This window comes from Hydra vulgaris, chromosome 13, assembly GCF_038396675.1.
Source record: "Hydra vulgaris chromosome 13, alternate assembly HydraT2T_AEP".
Lineage (NCBI taxonomy): Eukaryota > Metazoa > Cnidaria > Hydrozoa > Anthoathecata > Hydridae > Hydra > Hydra vulgaris.
The window spans coordinates 11,184,630-11,207,079 of NC_088932.1; the positions used below are offsets into that span (position 1 = coordinate 11,184,630).

Below are 22,450 nucleotides of genomic sequence, written 5' to 3' on the forward strand. Positions count from 1 at the left end.
TTGTTGATATATACTAATAAATGGCAACACTCTTACTAAGTCCTTTATTTTACATCATTTGGAATATCTTTCACTACTGACTTCTCATGAACAATAATTTTCAATGGATTGTAGATATGGCTATATCTACAATCCATTGCAAAGTCAGCATCTACAAAGTTGCTTTTTCTCTTGCATCAATATATATATATATATATATATATATATATATATATATATATATATATATATATATATATATATATATATATATATATATATAATATAAAGTTGAATCTTTAATGATTAAATGATATTGTCCCAAGGCAGGGGGTATATATAGGTATATATATAGGTATATATATAGGTATATATATATATATATATATATATATATATATATATATATATATATTTATATATATATATATATATATATATATATATATATATATATATATATATATATATATATATATATATATATATATATATATATATATATATATATATATATATGTATATATATATAGACCTATATATACCCCCTGCCTTGGGACAATATCATTTAATCATTAAAAATTCAACTTTCTATTAATTGTTATGACTGTATTCTAGCACTTATATCTTCCAGATTTACAAAATATTCTTAAAAGAAAAATAGTATTTTTAGTTGTTAAGAAAACCAGAAAATCCATAAACACTAAGCTGAGTGAGTAATTAAGTGACGAAAGTTCTACCAAACTGAGTTTCAAAAACATATGTGCTAATTTACAGCAAAACCTTTATCTGAAGGAAGATAAAACACTTGTTTATAAAAAAAAAAGTATTTGAAAGTGAACGAAAACATAACGAGACCATACGAGACGACCAAACGGTACATACTAATGCACTACACCATCACACCTGTAGGCATCAACAGTCTCTAAAATCAGGTTATCAATTATTTGTTCTTTATTATATACTTTTGTTCGTAATCTTTTTTTGACCTTATCCTTGTATATTTATTCAGATTTGTGTTATTACGTGTGAATGAAACCGCATATTTGTGAGAAGCAAAAGAGCGCAAAAAAAATTTTTTTCACAAAATTACGTATTAGCGTATTTTTATAACAAATGTATTCTTGGTTTGTATGTACTGAACTATACCACTAGATAAGTTTAGACATATCACAATCTCATAAGGTTTTTTGTTTCTATCTAGTTTTCTTGATCTGACGTCGCTAAGTTAGTTTGTTGTGGTTTGCAATATACAGTGTTCACTAACGTTCGTTAGGTCGTTTTGTCAACAATATTGTTTTTAAACGTTACGTTTTTCAGTGGTTATAAGCTATTAGTAAAAAATCGCATTTATTGTCTCATCTGTTTATTTTTTTCACTATTCTCTGCCTACTGATTATATGTCTGTATTTTTTTATCTCTGGCTAATCATATTTTAATTTATCTGAGTCTGTTTTGTGTGATAGCTTTTGTCTCTACTTATCAGGCAAGATTTATATTTCTCATAGTATTGGAGTCACCAGATTTTCTACCATATTTTCAACTAACTACTTTTATACTAACGACAAACATTCTTAGTTTCGATGATTATGAGTGGTATTTACTTATTGTATTTATAAGACACATTTCAGCCATAAAAGAAACGGTAAGTTACTCATAATTATTAATTTCTATTTTCTATTTGCTTTGTGTTATTTCTATACATTAAATTGTTTATTTTTATACATACGCATACATGCATGTGTACACGTTTGTCTTTTCTTATGTAAGTGTACATGATATTTATATGTATTTACATATTTGCTTATATTCACACCACGCGCATCCCTTACCACCCTCATGAGATCTCTAAGAATGTTGGAGCTGTATTAAAAACTGGGATAGGGATTGGGATTTTTGGCTTTTGTAGTGTAGTCCTGTTATATTGCAATATTGACTAGCATGACGTAGAGTGCAGGCGGTGAGATCTGTTGCAAGGACACGCCCCTGACGAGTGGCGTTAGTGCAGGTCTCGGGCTCTCCGAAACGTCATTGGTGATCGCAGTGCATTCTTGAGGAGGGGGATCACCATTATCCACTACTTAATTCTGATTGGTTACCATGGCACCAACATTTTTTTACCTCTTACACCCACGTATTATAGCGCTTTGTCAGCTTTATATTATGAATTTGTTACATTAACGACATTTATATACTTTTATCTCACACAGGTGATTATCAGTTTTCAGTTTGTTATCTAGAGTTTAGACCATATATAGTAGCACATTTACTAGCCTATTTTTCCTTTTTATATTGCTCGTACTTATATTTTTTATCATTTTACTTTATATTTTGTTATCTACTTATTTTATTGTTTTTGTATGGTGCGATAATTTTAGCCATGGTTGCCTTTAATGAACCAGCGGATCGATATTGACTTGTTTACTCATAGACCATTGTTTTATCATTTGTTTAGTATGACTAGAGCGTGAGTTATTGTTCACCTAGTCCCTGAGTCCTAAAATTTTCTTCCTCCTACAAAATAGTCTTTACATTCATTTATGATTCTCACCCAATGATATCATCTACAATCTACTTCTATTTTCACATCTCCCAGGTCTACGTGACTGGACAGCTCCGTTGGTCACTTTTTGCGACCATTGTGTCGCATAAACAAAAAAAGTATTTAGAGTTCCATGTTATGTCACACAATATTGAAATATATTGTGATAAAAAGTAAATCATACTAATGCATATTTTACTTGTAATATTGTTTTTCTAGTTTGACAATTTAAGATATTGCTTTAGGAGGATAACATATTTTTAGTGTTTTAATAATATTATTTTATGTATAAGTTGATATTTAAGTTCTAATGACTGTTAACAACTAACAATCATTAACAATGTAATATGCTTACAACTATCACAATTTTGTTGATATATACTAATAAATGGCAACACTCTTACTAAGTCCTTTATTTTACATCATTTGGAATATCTTTCACTACTGACTTCTCATGAACAATAATTTTCAATGGATTGTAGATATGGCTATATCTACAATCCATTGCAAAGTCAGCATCTACAAAGTTGCTTTTTCTCTTGCATCAATATATATATATATATATATATATATATATATATATATATATATATATATATATATATATATATATATATATATATATATATATATATATATATCTATATCTATATCTATATCTATATATATATATATATATATAATATAAAGTTGAATCTTTAATGATTAAATGATATTGTCCCAAGGCAGGGGGTATATATAGGTATATATATAGGTGTATATATATATATATATATATATATATATATATATATATATATATTTATATATATATATATATATATATATATATATATATATATATATATATATATATGTATATATATATACCTATATATACCCCCTGCCTTGGGACAATATCATTTAATCATTAAAGATTCAACTTTATATTAATTGTTATGACTGTATTCTAGCACTTATATCTTCCAGATTTACAAAATATTCTTAAAAGAAAAATAGTATTTTTAGTTGTTAAGAAAACCAGAAAATCCATAAACACTAAGCTGAGTGAGTAATTTAGTGACGAAAGTTCTACCAAACTGAGTTTCAAAAACATATGTGCTAATTTATAGCAAAACCTTTATCTGAAGGAAGATAAAACACTTGTTTATAAAAAAAAGAATCATAAAAATGCAGAACAATTTCTAACAATGAGTTTAAAGAACCTTTAAAAAAGTTTGTCTTACTCTAAAGCATTGCTAACATTTAGCAGAGGCTGGTCTGCATTCTTAACAATACTCAATAGAAGTTGATCTGCATTCTCTAAAATAGTCCAACACAAAGCTCTAAAGTCCAACAAAGCACACAAACCCAATAAACTTTTTATATATTGCTTTAAGCAAATGCTAGTATGACTGTGCTTATTGTCTTTGCGAACGTGACATTAGACGTGATTTTAGAACTCCACAGATAAGTCAAAAAAGATCAAGCAAGGCTCAATTGACAAAAGAGTCATTGGAAGCATTTTATCCATCTGTTAATTTAAATCAATAAACGATTCTAATGTTGGTTTGGTCAGTAATATAGTCAGTAATATTGAAGAGGAGCTAATATTAGAAAAACAAAAGAAATATGTTAAATAAAACTTTTTTTATACTTGTAATGCTGCCATTGTCATATTTAGTGTCATAGACCACTACTGCATCTATCATTAACGGTCTACTGGAATATATAATAAAGATAGGTAAACTTGTTGAAGATAAAAGCAACCTTACTTATCTTGGCATGAAGATTTTTTATGTCAAAGACATAAAAAATCTTCACATGCTGTAAAGTATTCTAGACTAGAAGAAAATTTAGACTATAAAAAAAGTACATTAGCTGGAACTATTAAAAAACTTTAACACTTGTGCATGGTAAGACTTGTGCATGGTAAGACTTTCAAATTAATCAGCAATGACACTATAAAATGAAATGCTTAGGTAGAAATTTTAAATTTTGTTGAAGAACTTTTCAATAGGAAACTTTTTATATCACTTTGCTACCTCCACATTAATGAGCTTCCGCTCTGCAATCATTTGAAAAAACTTATTTGATCAACCTCTTCAAAAAAAAAGGTGAGATACAGTCGGAAACTATGATTTGGATACTTTCCAATAATCTTTATTAATGACTATACTTAAACCAATTCTGTCTCTTATTAGAGAAATAATAACTATCCAAAGTTAATAATCTTGAAAGAATGACTAAATTTATAACAATTTTCCTCCTGAAGTCTTTTGTCAATATTAGAGAAGATTTAGTTAAGCAAATGACAGTCACATGACAGTCTAGTCACATGGACATATTTGAATGCAATATAGTATAAAAAAATTGATTGTAAGAAAAATCCTTAACATTATAAAGTTCTCTTACCAAAATAGCACAAAACTGTGATCTCGAGTCAAAATCATTCTTTATAATACAATATGTAATGATATTATTTTTATATATAAAGATTATATAATATTATTATATATATTTCTTTTCAATCATCAAAATCATTCTTTTTAAAATTTCTTTGTAGTTATAAAAAAAATTGCTAATGTTTAAAATACCACACTTTCATATTCACATATGTTTTAAGGCTCGAATTAAGCGTATCGCCATTGCGAATGCTTTTCACACTTACCCGTTTATTCTTTTTTTTTTTTAAATATTTTTGCGATTTTTTTTTTTTTTTTATATTCATTTTTTTTCTCTCTTTTAATTTAGCATTTCCTTAGCCATTCTTAAAAGTAATGTTTTTTTATTTAAGTTTTTTATTAGGGGTTACAAAGTACATCATGCTAAATTTATCTTTTGGATAAAAGTATAATTTTTGCTATCTTTAGCAGCGATTTTTATTCAACATAAAGCGCTTTTGAATTTAAATTACTTTAAATCTCTGCGTAGAAACCAATATGTTAAAGTTATATTTAGTTTGATTTACTAAATGGATAAAGGACATAGCAATAAATTTACCTTTAAACTAAATTAAAACAACCAGTTAAGTTACAACATTAACTTTCTTAAGTTTTGTAACTTTTCTAACTAAAAAAGGTCTGTAACTTACTCTCCTAAAGTTACTCAACTATTAAATTTACTTAATCAAAGACTTGCAAAAATTGGCCACACAAATGTTTCTAATTAAATCTTATATGCTGTTAACACATAATATAAGCTTCGAACTAAAAATTATTTTAACAAAAAATGTTGAATAGAATATAAAAAATGCAATACCATTTTTTTATATTTTATATCTAAAGCAATATCAATATTTAACATTTTCTATAAATACACAAGTTGTTTTTAGGAACTTTATTTAAAAAGAAACCTATTTGAACAGAAGTATTTTAGTCTTCAAAAATTTTCTTATTCAAACAATTTTGCGATTGAAATGTTTTTAATTATATCTTATATGTTGAAATTTGAAATTAAAAAAATTTGGAAAAATTTAAAAGAATTTAAACGCTCAATAATTTCAAATTTAATTGCAGCTGTGTCTGTAATACCCAGTGGCACAGCGAGAATTGTTCCTGAATTTTAAACCTATATCTAGCTAGAGTAACAATATCAGATTTAGAACATAGTGCAAGTGAGGAGAAAGTTTTATTTGAATAGTAAACATTTCAAATAATCAAAAAGTATAATATTAATCGAATAATATTTTGTAGTTAATAATAATAGTAATTAAATAATAGTTAATATTTTTCTTCTTGAAAATAGTTTTGAAAGTAGAAACATTCTATTGCAAACATTAAAACAGTGATTGCAAACGTTAAACTAAAAATTAATTTATAAAAAATTTAAATTAAAATTAATAAATTATTTTACTTCTGTTCAAAGTATATTTTTTCTTAAAAAATAATTTAAGCATATTTATAAACTTAAGGAAATATAATTCGATTTATTAAATCAAACTTTTTTGTTTCACTTTTTATAGCAAAACAATTTAAGTGAAAACATCAACTTAAAAACCTTTTGAATGAAAAACTTATTTATACTTAAATTTTTAATAGTACTCTAGATCAAGAAACAGTAAATTATAAAAAACTAGTATTTTTCTAACATATCTAATTTTAGTATCTAATATTTTTAGTAATATATTTAATATTTTTTTGCTTTGATTTTACTTATTTGGTCTATAGATTATAGACTCGTATGGTCTTTAGGCATGTTTTTGCGCAAATATAAAGTTTAAAGTTTTATGATAAGGTTTTAATTTATTAAAACTATTCTATTTATTTACTTTGGTTTATTTTAAATGTGTTTTATGTTATCAATGTTATAAACTGTATAAAACAGAAACAAAACAGTATCAGGAAGTTATTTTACATTTACACAATTTGTTAAAGCAACTTTTCAGTTTGTTTTAATGTTATAGCTTTTTACAATAACAATTCAATACTTTTTTTAAATAACACGCATTTTATCATCCGCATGAACGTATTAAATAGTTTTCAATGACTAATTAAAGTCGTTTAAATATTGTAAAATTGGCTTTTTTACTCTTACTTTTTTACTTTTACTATTTTAAGTATCATGTTAAGTAAAAACAATCACTAAAAAGAATACCTTAATAGTATTAAATAATTAACTAATTAATTAACTAAATAATTAACTAAATAATTACCTTAATAGTATTAAATAATTAACTAATTAATAATTAACTCATTACACTATAAATACGACTTAAACTTTGAATTATAACTTAAGCTGTAAATTATAACAGTAACTTACGCTATTTTAAAACCTGCCAAACGAGAAAACTATAAGATAATATTTAAATACAAGAGATATTATGTTAATAGAATAAGAATTACAAACTAATGTCGAAAAGATACAACATTATAGTATCGCCATCCACCCCCTTCCCGATAGCGTAATGCAGCGTCAGGGATAAGGAGGGTAAAAAATTTTTTTTTTTCCCACAATTACGTTTTTGTGCTTTAGTTTGAGCCCTGTGGTAATTCATGTAGTTTTATATGTATTAGTATTTTCTAGTATTTTTATTATTTCAAGTAGTCGTATTATATATAAAACTTTCCTTTGTATGTAATATTAACAACTTAATTTTGTTTAAAATATTTGAAAAAAAATGTTGCATTCAATAATTGAAGTTGAAAAATTATAACTTTTTATTTGGTTGCTTATGTTTTGGTTGACAGTGTACATAGTTGCACAAAAAAAAATTGTTTTTTAAAAAAGGTGCATTTTTACTAGTTTTTGATAATATTTTTAATTTTAATAAGTTTTTTCATATATTACACCTATTATTTCTGATTTTTATATAATTTCAATTCTTTCGAGTACCAGGTTGACCATGGTCGCATGTTCTACCTATTTGTAAGTTCCCAAACAGTAAAAATATTATTATAAATATAAAAAAAAAAAAGAATTCCAATTGAAATGCAAATGTTTTTGATTAGATTGGGCTAACTGAAAAATATAAAACTATTACAATCTAAATTATATTGATAAAATATAAAATAATTTAACTGATGAAATATAAAATTACTACACTCATAAATAAATGGATAGCTAATGTCAAAACACAAAGACATATGTACATATATACATAAGATATATGTATATGTATATATATATATATATATATATATATATATATATATATATATATATATATATATATATATATATATATATACATATAGTTTAGGTAATGGAGGCTTCTTAGCTATGCTTAAGGCATTTTACCTAGAAGAAGGATAACTCTGATATAAAACCCCAAATTAAAGTTTGAATAAAGATAAACCGTGGGTAGTTATCAAAGTGGCAGTATCACAGTCCTGATATTTGGAAAACAGGTAACCAGGTAAAAGCAGGAAGAAAATCTAGTTAATAATCTTTAGATTGCTTCAACTCTTCCAAAATGTCATACTTAAAAAAGAAAATGGCATTATGGAAACCTGTCTAAACCATACAGGATTAGAACTATATATATATATATATATTAAAATTGTCATAAACTCATATATATTTAAAAGAACTGACCTGCATATTACATTCAATGGAAATTGATTGGAATCATTTGATAAACTTCGAAGATCAATTGAAAATGAAAAGTGATGATTTTCTTCAGATGATTTATCTTGATGGTTTTGATGATGTTGGATCTAAACAACTCAAATCAACAATTATTTAATATTGATCAGCAATAATTTAGATTAAATTTAATAAACTATTTAAGTAATTATATTTATTATTGTATTTGATCAAAAAAAAAAAAAAAAAAAAAAAAAAATGGTGAAAATTGATTATGATAAACTCTTATTAATTTATTTTGATTTCTTATAACTTCAAGTATGTGCACATGTATGCAAAAGTATATACACTATGTTAGTATATTCTATAAAAAGAGTGCTCAATGTTAATGAACAGAAGTTAAATAAGAAAAACAACAACAAAAAATAACAACAAAGCAATAATATATTAGCAAAAAAATTGCTTCTTGATGATTCTACAAAAAAATACAAGATTGCTCAATAAATAATTGAATACAAGATAGCAATACAAAATGGAATACAATAGCAATACAACGCAAAATCATAAAATATAAATTTACCTGTGCTACTGAGCCTTTTATATGGGGTTTTTCAGGTTTATGTGGTGGAGTAAGTGGTATTTCATTGTATGGATCTTTTTGTGATTCATCAATTTTGGGTGCTGACAAAAAATCATGTTTCTGATTGTTTGCATCATATGGAGCTGAGCGAATCTTGAAAAAAAAAAGAAAATCATCACTTTTCATTTTCAATTGATCTTTGAAGTTTATCAAATGATTCCAATCAATTTTTTCTCTTCATTTTTTTACAATTTTCTTTTACTTTTAAATGTTATTGAAGACACTTAAAAAATGATAATGAAAACAATGATGACAATGATGATGATGATGATGATGATGATGATGATGATGATGATGATGATGATGATGATGATGATGATGATGATGATGATGATAAAATTTTTACATTACATTAACATTACTGAAAATATTAATTCATAATATCATTAAAAAATGTTCTTAAAATAAAAAATGGCAATCATAATAATAATAATAATAATAAATAATAAAGATAAAAGCACCATTATTTACAAAAGTTATGAAGTAATTCAGACTGAACAAGTTATCTCTGAGCTGCTAAAGAAGTTGAGTTGTGCATGTTCATAGACAAATCATTTAACATCAATTCAAAGTGGTAGTACTACAGAAAAATTATTTAAAGTACTTGGTTGACAATGTGTAACTGGCAACTGTCTGACATTGTGTTTTATTTTGAAGTTTGGATTTCTAGGAGTTCAGATATGCAGGAGATTTGAATAAAATTGTTTATTCGATAAATGATACTTTATAGATTACTCTTTGATAAATTGATAACTGATTTTAACTGGAAAAGAGAATGAGAAATGATGGAGGCTATTTTGAATACATTGGTGTTTTTTGATATTTTTTGGTGAGTACCTGATAAAAGACTGTTACAATAATTAATTTGAAAGTAATTAATGCCAAAAGCAATTTATGGCTCCTTTGGTGAGACATGGAAGGATATGGTTAAGAGCACGAAGCTGGTAGTTGCAGGATTTAACAGTGTTGTTTATGTACTGATCCATAGTGAGTGTTGAACCTAGGGTGATACCAAGGGTTTTTACTAAATTTATTGTAGTATTAAATGTGTTGTTCTTGAGAATGTAATTTTGGAATCATTTTTATATTTTTTTAACTTGCTTTCAAGATCCAAATAAGATAACTTCTTTTTTATTTGGGTTAAACAGAAGTTCATTACATATTTCTTAATAGTTTGATTTGACATCTAAGTTCATAACTCAACAACAATGTTTTGATTTAGTAGAGAATTAGTAAAATATAAATACAAGTAGATTTAAATATATCTATTAAATATATAATTATGTTTAAATTGATATATTAAAAATAGAAAACATTAAAATATTAAATATGAAAATCTTTTTGATGTTATCAAAAGATTTTCATATTTACCATTTAGACATTTCATTAAAAACAACTGCAATTAATAATAAAATAAATCTGCTTAAAAATTAACTATTGCTAACAGTTAAGTTTGTTTCTTTTTTTTGAATTCTTCTAAACCATGCAAAGGACTGTTCCCTTTAGAAAAAACTGATCTCCAATTAATGATCTTCCAATATATAATATTATATTTATAGTATATAACTATATACTAGATTTATAGTATATAACTTTAGCAAGTAAACAGGGTTAGGGTCAAAAACATATTTGTATTTGAATTTGTATTTGTATTTAATAAAAAAGGGCAATTTGGCATATGTGCATTTGATAAAGATATGTGTATTTGTATAAATGATAAAGAAATTTCTTAATTATTTATATTTAACTGAAATATATTTGCAGTTCCATAAACTAGGTTAACTAGTGTATTTTTGGGAAATACAAAGAGGTATATTGTTTTTTTTCCATTTGTAACACTAAAATAAATTCAAATTTGTTTTTAAAGATTATTTGTTAAAAATCTTGTTTTTCATTCGTACATTTGTATTTGGAAAAAGCCCATTCCATATATTTGTACTTGAATTTATATTTGGAAATCTAGAATTAACATATTTGTATTTGTATTTGATCAAACGTATTTGACCCCAACCCTTAGAAAAATTTTTTTTTCTTTAACATAAACAAAATATAAATGTGAATAATATTTTAATATATAGTTTTATTAATTTTTTAATGATTAGTTATTAACTATTATTTTTTAAATATTATATAACTATTATTTTGTAACTATTAGGTTTAAATTAATCGTTTCTTATATAATAATTGATATATAACATTATCATTTACCTTTTGAGCTTGTGTTGGAACTACAGGGCTAACATTTGGCTCTTGAATCACCTCTTCTCTTTTTAATACAATAGAGACACCCAACATGGCATCTGATGAAGAAGAAGACATTGTCAATATAGGAAACATTCCTTCTAATGAAAGTGATGAAGAAAAATTTTTGTCAACAAGCAACGAATCCAAGGAAACAGTAGTTTTTCCAAGGTAATTTTCTCCAGAACAAAAAAAGATCTAGATTTGTTAATGCAAAATAAAAAAACAACAGAATAAATGTAAATCGAAAAAATTAATTAAATTAATGATAATTAAAACTTCAATAAATATAATCAATAGAACACCAATACAATAATAAAATAATACATACATGCCTATATACATACAACATACATATATGTGTGTGCGTGTGTGTATGTATATAAAACAAATTAAAAAGTTTAAAGCAAAAAATTATATCATACTTCAAGTAAGTTTTTCTTTTTCAAGTAATTAAACAACTTTTCACTTGTCGCACAAATACGAACTGTGGCTCGCTCAGTCGGAATTGAAGTACTCAATAAGTCATAAAAAGTTTCATTAGTAACATCATTACCAAACAATGAGTAATAAAAATAATATCCATTCTCTGAGCTAATGTTTGAAGTTGGATTCAACAACTACAAAAAAATCAATCACAAGTTTAAAAAAAAAAATACATAAATTTAAATTTAAAACTATTAATTTTAATGACTTTTAATTAAAAAAAAAAACAAATAAAAAAGAGATAATTAGTAGTTAAACATTTTATAAAAATCAAGTTTTAAATTTGTCTTTGTGTTTGACTGATCAAGCACACATCAAGTACATACTCATTCATATCTTTTTTTATAGACAGCAAGCTTTTGAACTCAAAACAATTAATATTAAAGAGAAGTTCTAAGTGTGGTCCTCATTACTTTCTTGGTGATACTGTAACTTGTTTTTCTGTGCAGTGGGCTTGTGCTTCATAGTTAAAAGTTGAGAGAGACCAAATACATAAATTAAAAGAAAAAAAGCTCTCTCCTTAAACAAAGAGGCTTTTAACACTCAAAGGGTGATTAACGGGTGATGCGGAAGTTATCAGACAAAATAAAAACGTCAATAACTTGTTTATAAATAAAAAAACAAACTACTATTATATTTTTTTTAAATAAAGCATTTATCTTTTAATAAAAATATATTATTTTTATATGAAAAAACACCACCATCTGCAATTGATCTCAATTTTGCTCTGACACGTTTCATATGCGACTGTAAAAAGTTTAAATCAATTTCTTGTAGTTTTAGTTTAATGCGATCAATCAAAACTTGCTCTGTTGAAGCTTACCAATCTCCCTCGTAAACATTCTGTGCCAAATGTCCCCAAAAATTTTCAATTGGTCGTGCTTGAGGCACATTTGGGGGATTGGATTCTTTATCAACGTAATAGACATATTGGTCCATCCAATTTAGAGAATCTTTAGAATAATGAGAACTTGCTAAATCTGGCCAAAATAAATAGTTAAAGTCTCCATGATACTTGTGAATAAATGGAAGAAGTTGTTTTTCTAAAGATTCATTAATATAGATTGATGAATTGATCGCTACAGCCTTGGAAGTGCGAAACAATGGCTCGGACATACCACGGTCAGATATGGCTATCCACATTAATAATTTTTTTGGAAATTTTTCTTTTCCTACAAAACGAACATATTCTGGGCATGTCTTTTTGTTGTTTGTGTAGTATCCAGAATTTCCAGGTATGTTGTCCCCTGCAAAACAAAAGTATTTTTCGTCATCGATGACTAGAAGCGATTTTGTGTTATAGAGTTGGTTAACTAGTTTCCTGCTTCTTTTCTTTGCCTTTATTTATTGTTCTATAGTGTATTTTGGAGTCTTTTTACATTTTCTATATTTAATATTCATTTTTTTTAACTGGCGACCAATTGTCAATTGATTTACACCAAATTTAATACCTATTTTTCTCTGACTGACCCCTTTTCAATTGTTGACAAGTCTCGTTATATCGGCTTTTTTTTCTCTAGTCCAGGATGTTGGACAACCAGGGTGCTTCTATCAGAAAACGATTGAACAGTTTCAAGTCTTTTTAGGTTATCATATATTGTACTTCGAGCAAATCCTTCCTTTTCAAAATGATTTACGATTTTTTTTTTTTATATTAGGTTTATTTACAAAAAACATTTTTAGTCGCTTTCGAAAAGATTCTCGTTCAGCTGCATTTAACCTCATTTTAAATAATTGTGTTTCAAATAATAAAGTTTATATTTTATAGAACTTTTATGTTTACGCATAAAACCACAAAAACTAATTATTATGCTCAAATAATGAAATTAGGATTTGTCCAATAACTTCCACATCACCTGTTACATTTGAAAAAAATATATTTTGGTACAAAAAAAAGAATTTGTTTTCTCACAACTTTGTCCAAATTAGTTTCCAAGAAGTAAGAAACTATTAAGAAAAATTTTTTATTTTATCAGTTTTTTGGTTGAATTTTCACATCATTTACTTTTAATATCAAAACTAACAGAGTCTTTTTAAAGTTAATTACTATAAAGCATTCATCACGAAAAGAATTTTTAATTTTTTTTCTTGATTTACAAAACAACTTTATTTGCAGTTACATATCACAGAACATATTGTTTTTATTTATCTTTGGATTTTACAATATTTGTCAACTCATTATTATCAATTATAACTAATTATATATGTATGTGTATATATATATATATATATATATATATATATATATATATATATAAATATATATATACATATATATATATATATATATATATACATATATATATATATGTATATATAAAACAGAAATCAAAATTACCTTAATCAAATTTTTGGCACCACCAATTGAAACAGATAGAACAAATATCTTACATTCATTGCTTTTTTGACCAATCAGATAATATCCATTTTCTTGGTCTAGTACAATTTCCAATGAATCATTTTGATTTGACAACATTGATTTCACTAAAATGAATTTCATTTCAATTGTAAAATTTATTTTAAGAAAAGTTTATGCATTAATATTGCGTTATCCCACAAATAATAACAAATAATCAACCCAAAACTGTTTATAGTAATAACACACTCAAAATATTTCCATGTGAAATGAGTCTAAACTTTCAATTCTTACATTGAAGTTGAACTTAAAGATAACGTTTTTTTCCTTAGAGGCTTAGGGAAAATCCTAGATCTACCCATGTTATATGCACCTCAATTTATTGATAGACAACACACACACAGAATATAAAACCTTTTTTTTTATTTTTTTGTTCATCATCGTTTTTGACTTGATCAATTTCAAGAATTAATGAGGTCTTTATTTCTGGTTTTAAGCTTTGGTATTTACTGTTCAACAAGCTAATCCATTCACCCTTCTAAAAAAAAATACTGAAATTAAATTTCTAAATAAACACTAAAACAATTGCTTAGTTCAAAAAAAGAAAAAAAAATACCTTTAACATACCTTTTTGCCGTCAAGCTGAGCAGATCGAATGTCTAAAACACAATAACCAATCAGTTCTTTAGTTAAATTTGTAGACTCTACAGCATAAACCTAGAGATAGTTTAAAAAAAAAATCACAGGAAAGTATTTAACATTAAGAAAATAATATTATTAAAAACAATAAATTTTATTAAAAAAAAGTATTTAACATAAAAAAATTATAAATAAAAAAAAAGAAAGCTTCAGAAGAAAGTATTTAACATTAGAAAATAATAATAAATGTGTTCTAGTTATTTAGTTATATAAAATCAAATATAATAATTTTATATCAATATATTTGTATGACTAAACCAACCAATAATATAAGTTATTAATCATCAAAAGATAATTTATAATTATCCAACAAAAATTGTACATAAATTGAAGGGCTTATTGTGAAACAATAACAAGCCACACTTTTTTCAAAAATGAGTTATTATCATTTTTATAATCATAAATAGCATACACAATTTTTATTTATTTTTTTTGTCCAATATATCCATTAGTATTTTTATGATGTATAAATTTGAGAGAATAATAGGTAAGCACTGATTTTATAGATTTAAATAAAACTTTAAAGTCATTTTTCTCAAATATTTGTTTTTGTGGCTTGTCATTGTTTCACAATAAGCCCTTCAATTATAAAATAGTAAATAAATACAGAACCACAAAATTATATAGTTATAAAAAGATTAAAATAAAATAAAAATACTAATACAAATTTTCAACCAATGTTTTGGCTTAAAAAACTGCTAACTGAATAGTAAAAAAAGATTAAGCTACATAACAGAATAAAAAAAAATTACTAAAAATTTTTATTTATGTTTTTGAATGTTTTGAACTATTTTATTTTATTTATTATAAATGTTATATAAATGTTAATAAAATACTTCTAATCTTTCTTGGAAGCCATATACCAAATTCATTGCAAAATTATCATCTGCTAAGGTTGTATCTCTTTATCTTACTCGACACTTTCTTAATCCGGATTCTATACTTAACCTCTATAAATCTCAAATCTGTCCATCCGAAATGTATGGAATATTGTTGCCGTATTTGGGGCAGATCTTCCAATGATCCCCTTTTTCTTTTAAACAAGGTGCAAAAATGCATTTTAAACATAGTTGGACCTGTCCCTGCAGCCAACCTCCAACCATTATCACATCATTGTAATGTTGCTTTTCTTTCTCTTTTCTATAAATACTATAATGGCTACTGCTATAAAAACCTAGCATCTCTTGTGCCATCTACTAAAATTCATTCTCGTGTTACTCGTCATTCAATTAAGTCTCATCCTTTTTCTGTGGCTGTTCCTAAGTGCTCCAAAAACTTTTATATGTCTAGTTTTTTTCCTCTAACATCTGTTCTTTGGAATTCGCTCCTTTCATCTTGCTTTCCTGATTTAATAATTTATAAACTTTATCTTTTCTTTTCCAGTAACTTCCAATGGTGGTTGCTTGCAGCCTTGTTGGAAGCAAAGATGTTGGGGGAAAAAAAAAGTGTGTTTGCATATATCAATAAGCTGCTACTTAAGTATCATTTCATAACTGATGACATCATAATTAAATCTGTGAAGCTTTATAGCATAAAATGACTAATTGGGATTGACAGACAGTATCTACTTATGAAAAATGATTTTTTTTTCAAATTTTCCTCCATTTTCTTATTTGTCTGAAAAAGTGTCTGGATTACATAGCTGGTGAATTAAATGGACTTGATATCAAGACACTAATAAAGAAATACCACTAATGGCAAATGAACAATGACCCAACTCAAGTAACATCATCTAAATCATTTTTTCCTAGCATTTCTAACAAATGTACTCATGTCTTATATTGCTAAAATTATAAAACCATTTGGCCCACCTTTATCTCAAATCAATCTACATTCCAAAGTCAATGATCTTTTATCATAAATTCTAGCAATGCAGTGGTCACAACATTGCCATTCTTTTTAACACGTGTATAACAACATATGAGTCATTCAACTTTCCAATTCGACAACCAATCCGCAAATTCAACAATGTGTTTAAACAAAAACTTATCTATCACCTACAGTATAAGATAAATGAATTTATCTTATACTGTAGGCCAAATTTTTTTGCTGGTAGTTTTTATATATGATATATATTTTTTAATAATTTTTTAAAAAATTAAGTTATATTAAAAAATCATCAGTTTTAATTCTAATTTGACATTAAGTTGAATACCACAATTGAAAGATTGAATATCACAAGTGAATTATTCTATAACTTAATAAACAAGGGTACTGTATATAGAAACAGGTAGAGCATGGTACTATTAGGGGGTTCAAACTCTAGCCCACATTAGTCGCCATAAAGCACCTACCACAGCAGTACTATAGGAGTTTTAAAAAAAAGAATTTTGAAAATATCATATTGAAATCAATAGCTGACATTTTAGCTTACAAAATGTCAATCTCATAGAGTATGTCAATCTCAAAATGTCCCAAGAGTTTGGCTCATCAATCTCATAGAGTTTGGCTCATCAATCTCATAGAGTATGGCTCATCAATCTTATAGAGTATGGCTCATCAATCTCATAAAGTTTGACTCATCAACCTCATAGAGTATGGCTAAAGTTTAATGGAGAAAGAAGTAGCCAAATTAGAGCGCATAGCAACCAATATCATGAGATAAATAAAATAAAAATTTCAAACAAATTTAATCTTATAACAAGTATTTTTTACTTGGTGTTAATTTAATGATGTGGAATGAATATTTTATATGAATTATTCTAACAATTTTTAAGTTTTAAATACTTAAAATATATTTAAAAAAGCAAAAATTGAAACTTTAAAAACTCACCTGAAGTTTAATTGGTGTTCTTTGCAGTTTATGTTGATGTAATAATTTTTTATCAATTTCCCAAGCCAGTTCAGTATTGAACTGAGGATTATCATTATGTTTTATGAGATCAGTTGTCAAAAACTCTCCATCAAATTTTGCCTCGATTACTAATTTATGATGAGGTCTTTTAGGAAAATGTCGACCTTTTAAAATATAAAAGATTAATAAACACTTTTTTTAATAAGTAAAAATAAATAATTGCCAATAATATTCAATAAATCAAAGAGCAGTAAAAATGGCGACAAAAGAGTGGTAGTACGACTATACCACCTAACTTAAATTTATTTTAACTAATAAATATCAATAAATTAACAATATGTAATTTATACAATACTAATTTATCTATAAATCATCAAGTCAAATAACTAATTCTCAACCAAAGATAATTTTGTGAGGAATTTCTTAAATATCTTACCTTCAATAATACTTAACACAAGCAAAATATTTTCTTCCATATTTATTCTGTTATTTCACTGTAACTACATGCTGAACATTGTTTTTTATAAACATAAACAGGATAGTAGACATATTATCATAGCAGACATGTCGTATAAATATTTATAAAAAAATAAGTGTTATTTTTTTAAAACAAACATTAGCACTTTTTAAAACAGTTTAAATAAATATTTGAGTCTAAGGAAAAAAAAAACACTTTTTCTTATTCATTTTTAAATAATGTAAAATTCTACTACTAACAAATATTGAATATTTCATACAAAGAAGTAAAATCAAAAGTTTTTTGCAAAATAAACGAAACACAAAGTTTGGGAAAAAAATGTGTTAAAACTTTATATTTTTACAAAGAGATTGATAATAAAGTGTTTTTTTCAAAAAACTTATTTAAACAGATTTTGTCTTCATTAAAAATAATAATAATAATATATACTAAAACAATATCCTAGTTGTAACGAGCTTTTTTCAGTTGAGGTGGAGCCATAAGACCTAACTTTTTAGAAAAAGTGGTGGGTTTATTTACAGCTGATGTAGAAGAATCTGCATTCCATGCTGGAGGCCAACCATTATTGCTTGACTTTTTTTTAAAAGTTTTATAATTTCCTTTTTTCGTTTTTTGACCAGCTGTTTTACTTTTACTAAAAAAATAAAAAAATAAGAAAAAAAGAATAAACTAAAAAAATCGTTCAACTTCACATCACATTTCCGCATTTTTTTTTTTTTTTTTTGGACAAACCATTGAAACACTTATTACCTACCCATAAACATCTATTACCAACCCACAAACACTTATTACCAACCCAAAAACATATATTACCAACCCACAAACATCTAATACTAACCAACAAGTACCAATTTTGAATTACACCACAAAAAATATTTTCAATTTATACACATTTAAAGTTGATAGTGATCTTCAAATCACTAACAACAACATTAAATTAATTTATAAAACCTTGAATTTTAACACTATTTAGTAAAATTAGCCATTTTAATATCACTACCACTAATTTTTCACATCATTTCCATCTTTTCATATCATTTATCAGAAAATTTTAATCATATTCAAAAAAAGATTTTACTTACTTTCGAGCACCTTTTCTAAATCTTCCTTTTTTGAATGTTTTAGCAGGTGGCAGCTGGTCATCATAATATAACCCATCATCGCCTGTATCTCCAGCATCATTTGGTTGAAAGTAAGGTGATACAAGTTCTTTAGGAACATTATTTTTACTTTTAGATATAAGATTTGCCTTTTCACTGTACTTTTTAGTAACCTAAAAAACATATTTTAGTGATCATTTATAGTTATATATTTAAAATTATTTGAATAAGCATAAAAAAGGAACAAATAAAAAGTGTAAATAATATATAATAACAATTATATATTATATAGGTTAAATGTATACATCATGAAAAATAAATACAAGTATATATAACATAGGTTAAAAGTATACATCAAGAAAATCATCGCCCCACATCTGAAACCAATGTTCTGTAACTCCAATGCATGCCATCATTTCTACAATAGTTGATGGGAGATTTTCAGCTAAACCATGCAAAACATTTGTTCCACAAATAGTCTCAGGGTTTGATAAATTATTATGGTTTGCAATTTGTATTCTCAATTCAATTAACTCCTCTATGCATTTTTCTTTTAACTGAAAAAGTTCAAATGACTCAGTCACATCCATAGATTTTCGCTTTTTAGCTTCGCTGACTACAGTTTTCTTCTTTTGATGAACATCAAGAAAAACCTTTAAGAAATATACTTCAATATACTTTGAATTTTAAATAACTTTGAAATATTTTGGCGAAATTTTCTAAATATCAAAAAAATCACAAATAATAAAAAATGTAACAATGATGTAAAAATTTGCAAACTCAACTAAAGTTTTATTAGCAGAAACGAAAAATATTAAATGTTATTAATTTTATAATTATATAATTTTCTGGGTAAAAACTTTTTATAGTAAAAAATTAAAACTTTTATGATTTATAAAAGTTATTAATTTCCAAAATTTCAAAACAAATATAAAACTGCAACTATTTCCTACAAGGTTAAAAAAATAATAATAATAATATTAAAATGATTTTATTTAAAAATATTTATTTAACCAATTCATTTTTTTTAAATTAAATAAAATAAATAATAAAAAGATAGGTTAAAAAAAACTTTTTTCCAACCTAATGCAAATTAAAAATTCAATTAAAAAGTTGACTTCAGTTTTTTCATTCACAAGAAAATTTTTTAAGCACAAGCTATAACAGGACAAAAAAAAACTAATTAAAATTTTAATTCTAATTTTTAAAAACTTTTAAAACTTTTCAAATCATTCAAAATTTTCTAAAAAATTCAAAATGTTTAGTTTACAATAATCTACCATTTAATGTTATAACAGATGATTTTGAAATGATTTCACCCATCACCTAATAAAAAAGAGGGGGGCTCTAAATTTCTATTATCATATTTTGATGAAATTTGAAATCTGATTGTGAATTTAACTTTACTTTATAAATAGTTTATTTCAAAAGTCTATTACTCCTAAATTTAACATTGTAGGTTAACATTTTGATGGTTTTTGGATCATTAATAATTTCTTTTCATAATCTCCTCATTATACACCAGCATGAAAGTACAAAAGTTAGCTGCATGCCTTTATATTACCTCTGTAATATATTGTATATTACCTCCAGAATATATTATATTCTTAGCTCTAAGACTTATTTGAATTCAGCTGTCTGATCTTGTGATCTTTGTACTGATGGTATCTTCATTTAATTTGTAAAGAAAATTTTGCAATAGTCACATGTTTGACCTGAGCAATTACATTTGTTAGAATTCACCCATTTATAGAGAAACTAGATTTGAATCCACAGACTATTCTTCTATGTGCTTCGTTTAACACCACTTCACTTTATCACCTTTCTCTTCGTTCAATATCCCCCTCTTTAATCTCAAGACTGCACTCTTTTCAATGTTATTTCTGATCAAATTGACAAAGCCTTTTATCCATAAGCCAATATTGTTGTATAAAGTTTTTAAAATTATTCTTAAAAAAAGATGATAAAAATTTTGATCAAGAATATCAAAAAGATGCTTGTGTATCTTTTCCATGTTATTATAAAGTTAACAAGGTCTATTTCTTTATACGCCAGTTAATGTTGTTTTTTGGTGATTTTAATGCTCCTCACACTGAACGAGTTTAGGATCTCTTTCATCTTCATCTGCTCTGATGTGCACCATAATATAAGTTATTGTTGGTGACTTAAATGCTCCTCATACTGATTGGCTTAACTCTAGTACCAGTGCACAGTGGGCCAGAATGCACTTTTACTGGACAAAATTCATAACTAATTTATTATTAGAGCTATATTCACTAAAATTAGTATGAGTACTAATATGATGTCTGCGCTTTTTATGAAGGTAATATTTTTTTATTTCGTTGCTATGGATACCTTTATTTTGCTTAGCAACAACCTACTTTGTTATCTGCAGATATTTTATAAGTGCTATATTCACTAAGTTTGGCATGAGTACCAATATGAGATCACACTTCTTACAAAAGTGATAATTTTTTAAATTTAGTTGTTATGGATACTTATATTGCTTAGTTACCGGATACTTTCCTTAGTTACAAAGTGGTAAATTGATATTTGAATATCTTATCGGATTTTTGACCCACCTATATTGAATAAAAATTGAGTATTTAGGTAAATAATGTTTTAGGAAAAATAAAAGCAAAAAATAGTGCAAGAAAACGTTATCAATTTTAAATTACATCAAAAAATTATAAAACAATAATATCGTTTGAAGATTGTTTAAGTAATTGTAAAACATCTGAAGGAAATGCTTTATGATTTGTTTGGTGTGATGTTGATTTACGCAATGATGAAATAACAGGATCACTGGAAACTAGGAGTCTATTGATAAGATCAGTATTTGTTGCTTTTCTGGATGTTTTTCGGCTGAAATTTTCGCGATAAGATTTAAAGTCTTTATTTCTAGCCTCTTGAGCTTCCTCTGACATAAGTCCGATGGGTAATGTAAGGCTTTTAATTATGTCATGTCCATGTATCAATACTTTGTGAACTGATTGAGCCATGTAATACCATGGATAAAGGGACACATATAGTCTAAAAGTGTCAAAACAATAATCCTTGAACTTTAAGCAGTCTATTTCATATCCTGAAGAGAGCGTTACCAAGATAATGTAAAATCTGAATATAAGG

The 22,450-nt window shown here is 25.7% G+C and overlaps 2 protein-coding genes across 3 annotated transcripts in view; both read right to left on the reverse strand.

Annotated features, from left to right (window-relative positions):
* The window catches only part of LOC100203594 (centrosomal protein of 120 kDa), a 53,079-nt gene extending 34,752 nt beyond the window's left edge, over nt 1–18,327 (reverse strand). Inside the window, exons 1-9 of the mRNA XM_065815416.1 lie at nt 18,180–18,327; nt 17,723–17,907; nt 14,878–14,967; nt 14,665–14,788; nt 14,233–14,378; nt 11,834–12,028; nt 11,376–11,606; nt 9,108–9,260; nt 8,537–8,658 (exon numbers count right to left, since the gene is read on the reverse strand). Coding sequence (XP_065671488.1) covers nt 8,537–8,658; nt 9,108–9,260; nt 11,376–11,606; nt 11,834–12,028; nt 14,233–14,378; nt 14,665–14,788; nt 14,878–14,967; nt 17,723–17,907; nt 18,180–18,219 — 1,286 coding nt within the window. The 5' untranslated portion in view covers nt 18,220–18,327. The remainder of the gene's footprint in view (nt 1–8,536; nt 8,659–9,107; nt 9,261–11,375; nt 11,607–11,833; nt 12,029–14,232; nt 14,379–14,664; nt 14,789–14,877; nt 14,968–17,722; nt 17,908–18,179) is intronic.
* A 276-nt stretch (nt 18,328–18,603) lies between these two features.
* The window catches only part of LOC100205617 (recQ-like DNA helicase BLM), a 70,698-nt gene continuing 66,851 nt past the window's right edge, over nt 18,604–22,450 (reverse strand). For both annotated transcript variants that reach the window (XM_065815415.1, XM_065815414.1), the window contains exons 23-25: nt 19,675–19,974; nt 19,304–19,494; nt 18,604–18,855 (exon numbers count right to left, since the gene is read on the reverse strand). In XM_065815415.1, coding sequence (XP_065671487.1) covers nt 18,663–18,855; nt 19,304–19,494; nt 19,675–19,974 — 684 coding nt within the window. In that variant the 3' untranslated portion in view covers nt 18,604–18,662. The remainder of the gene's footprint in view (nt 18,856–19,303; nt 19,495–19,674; nt 19,975–22,450) is intronic.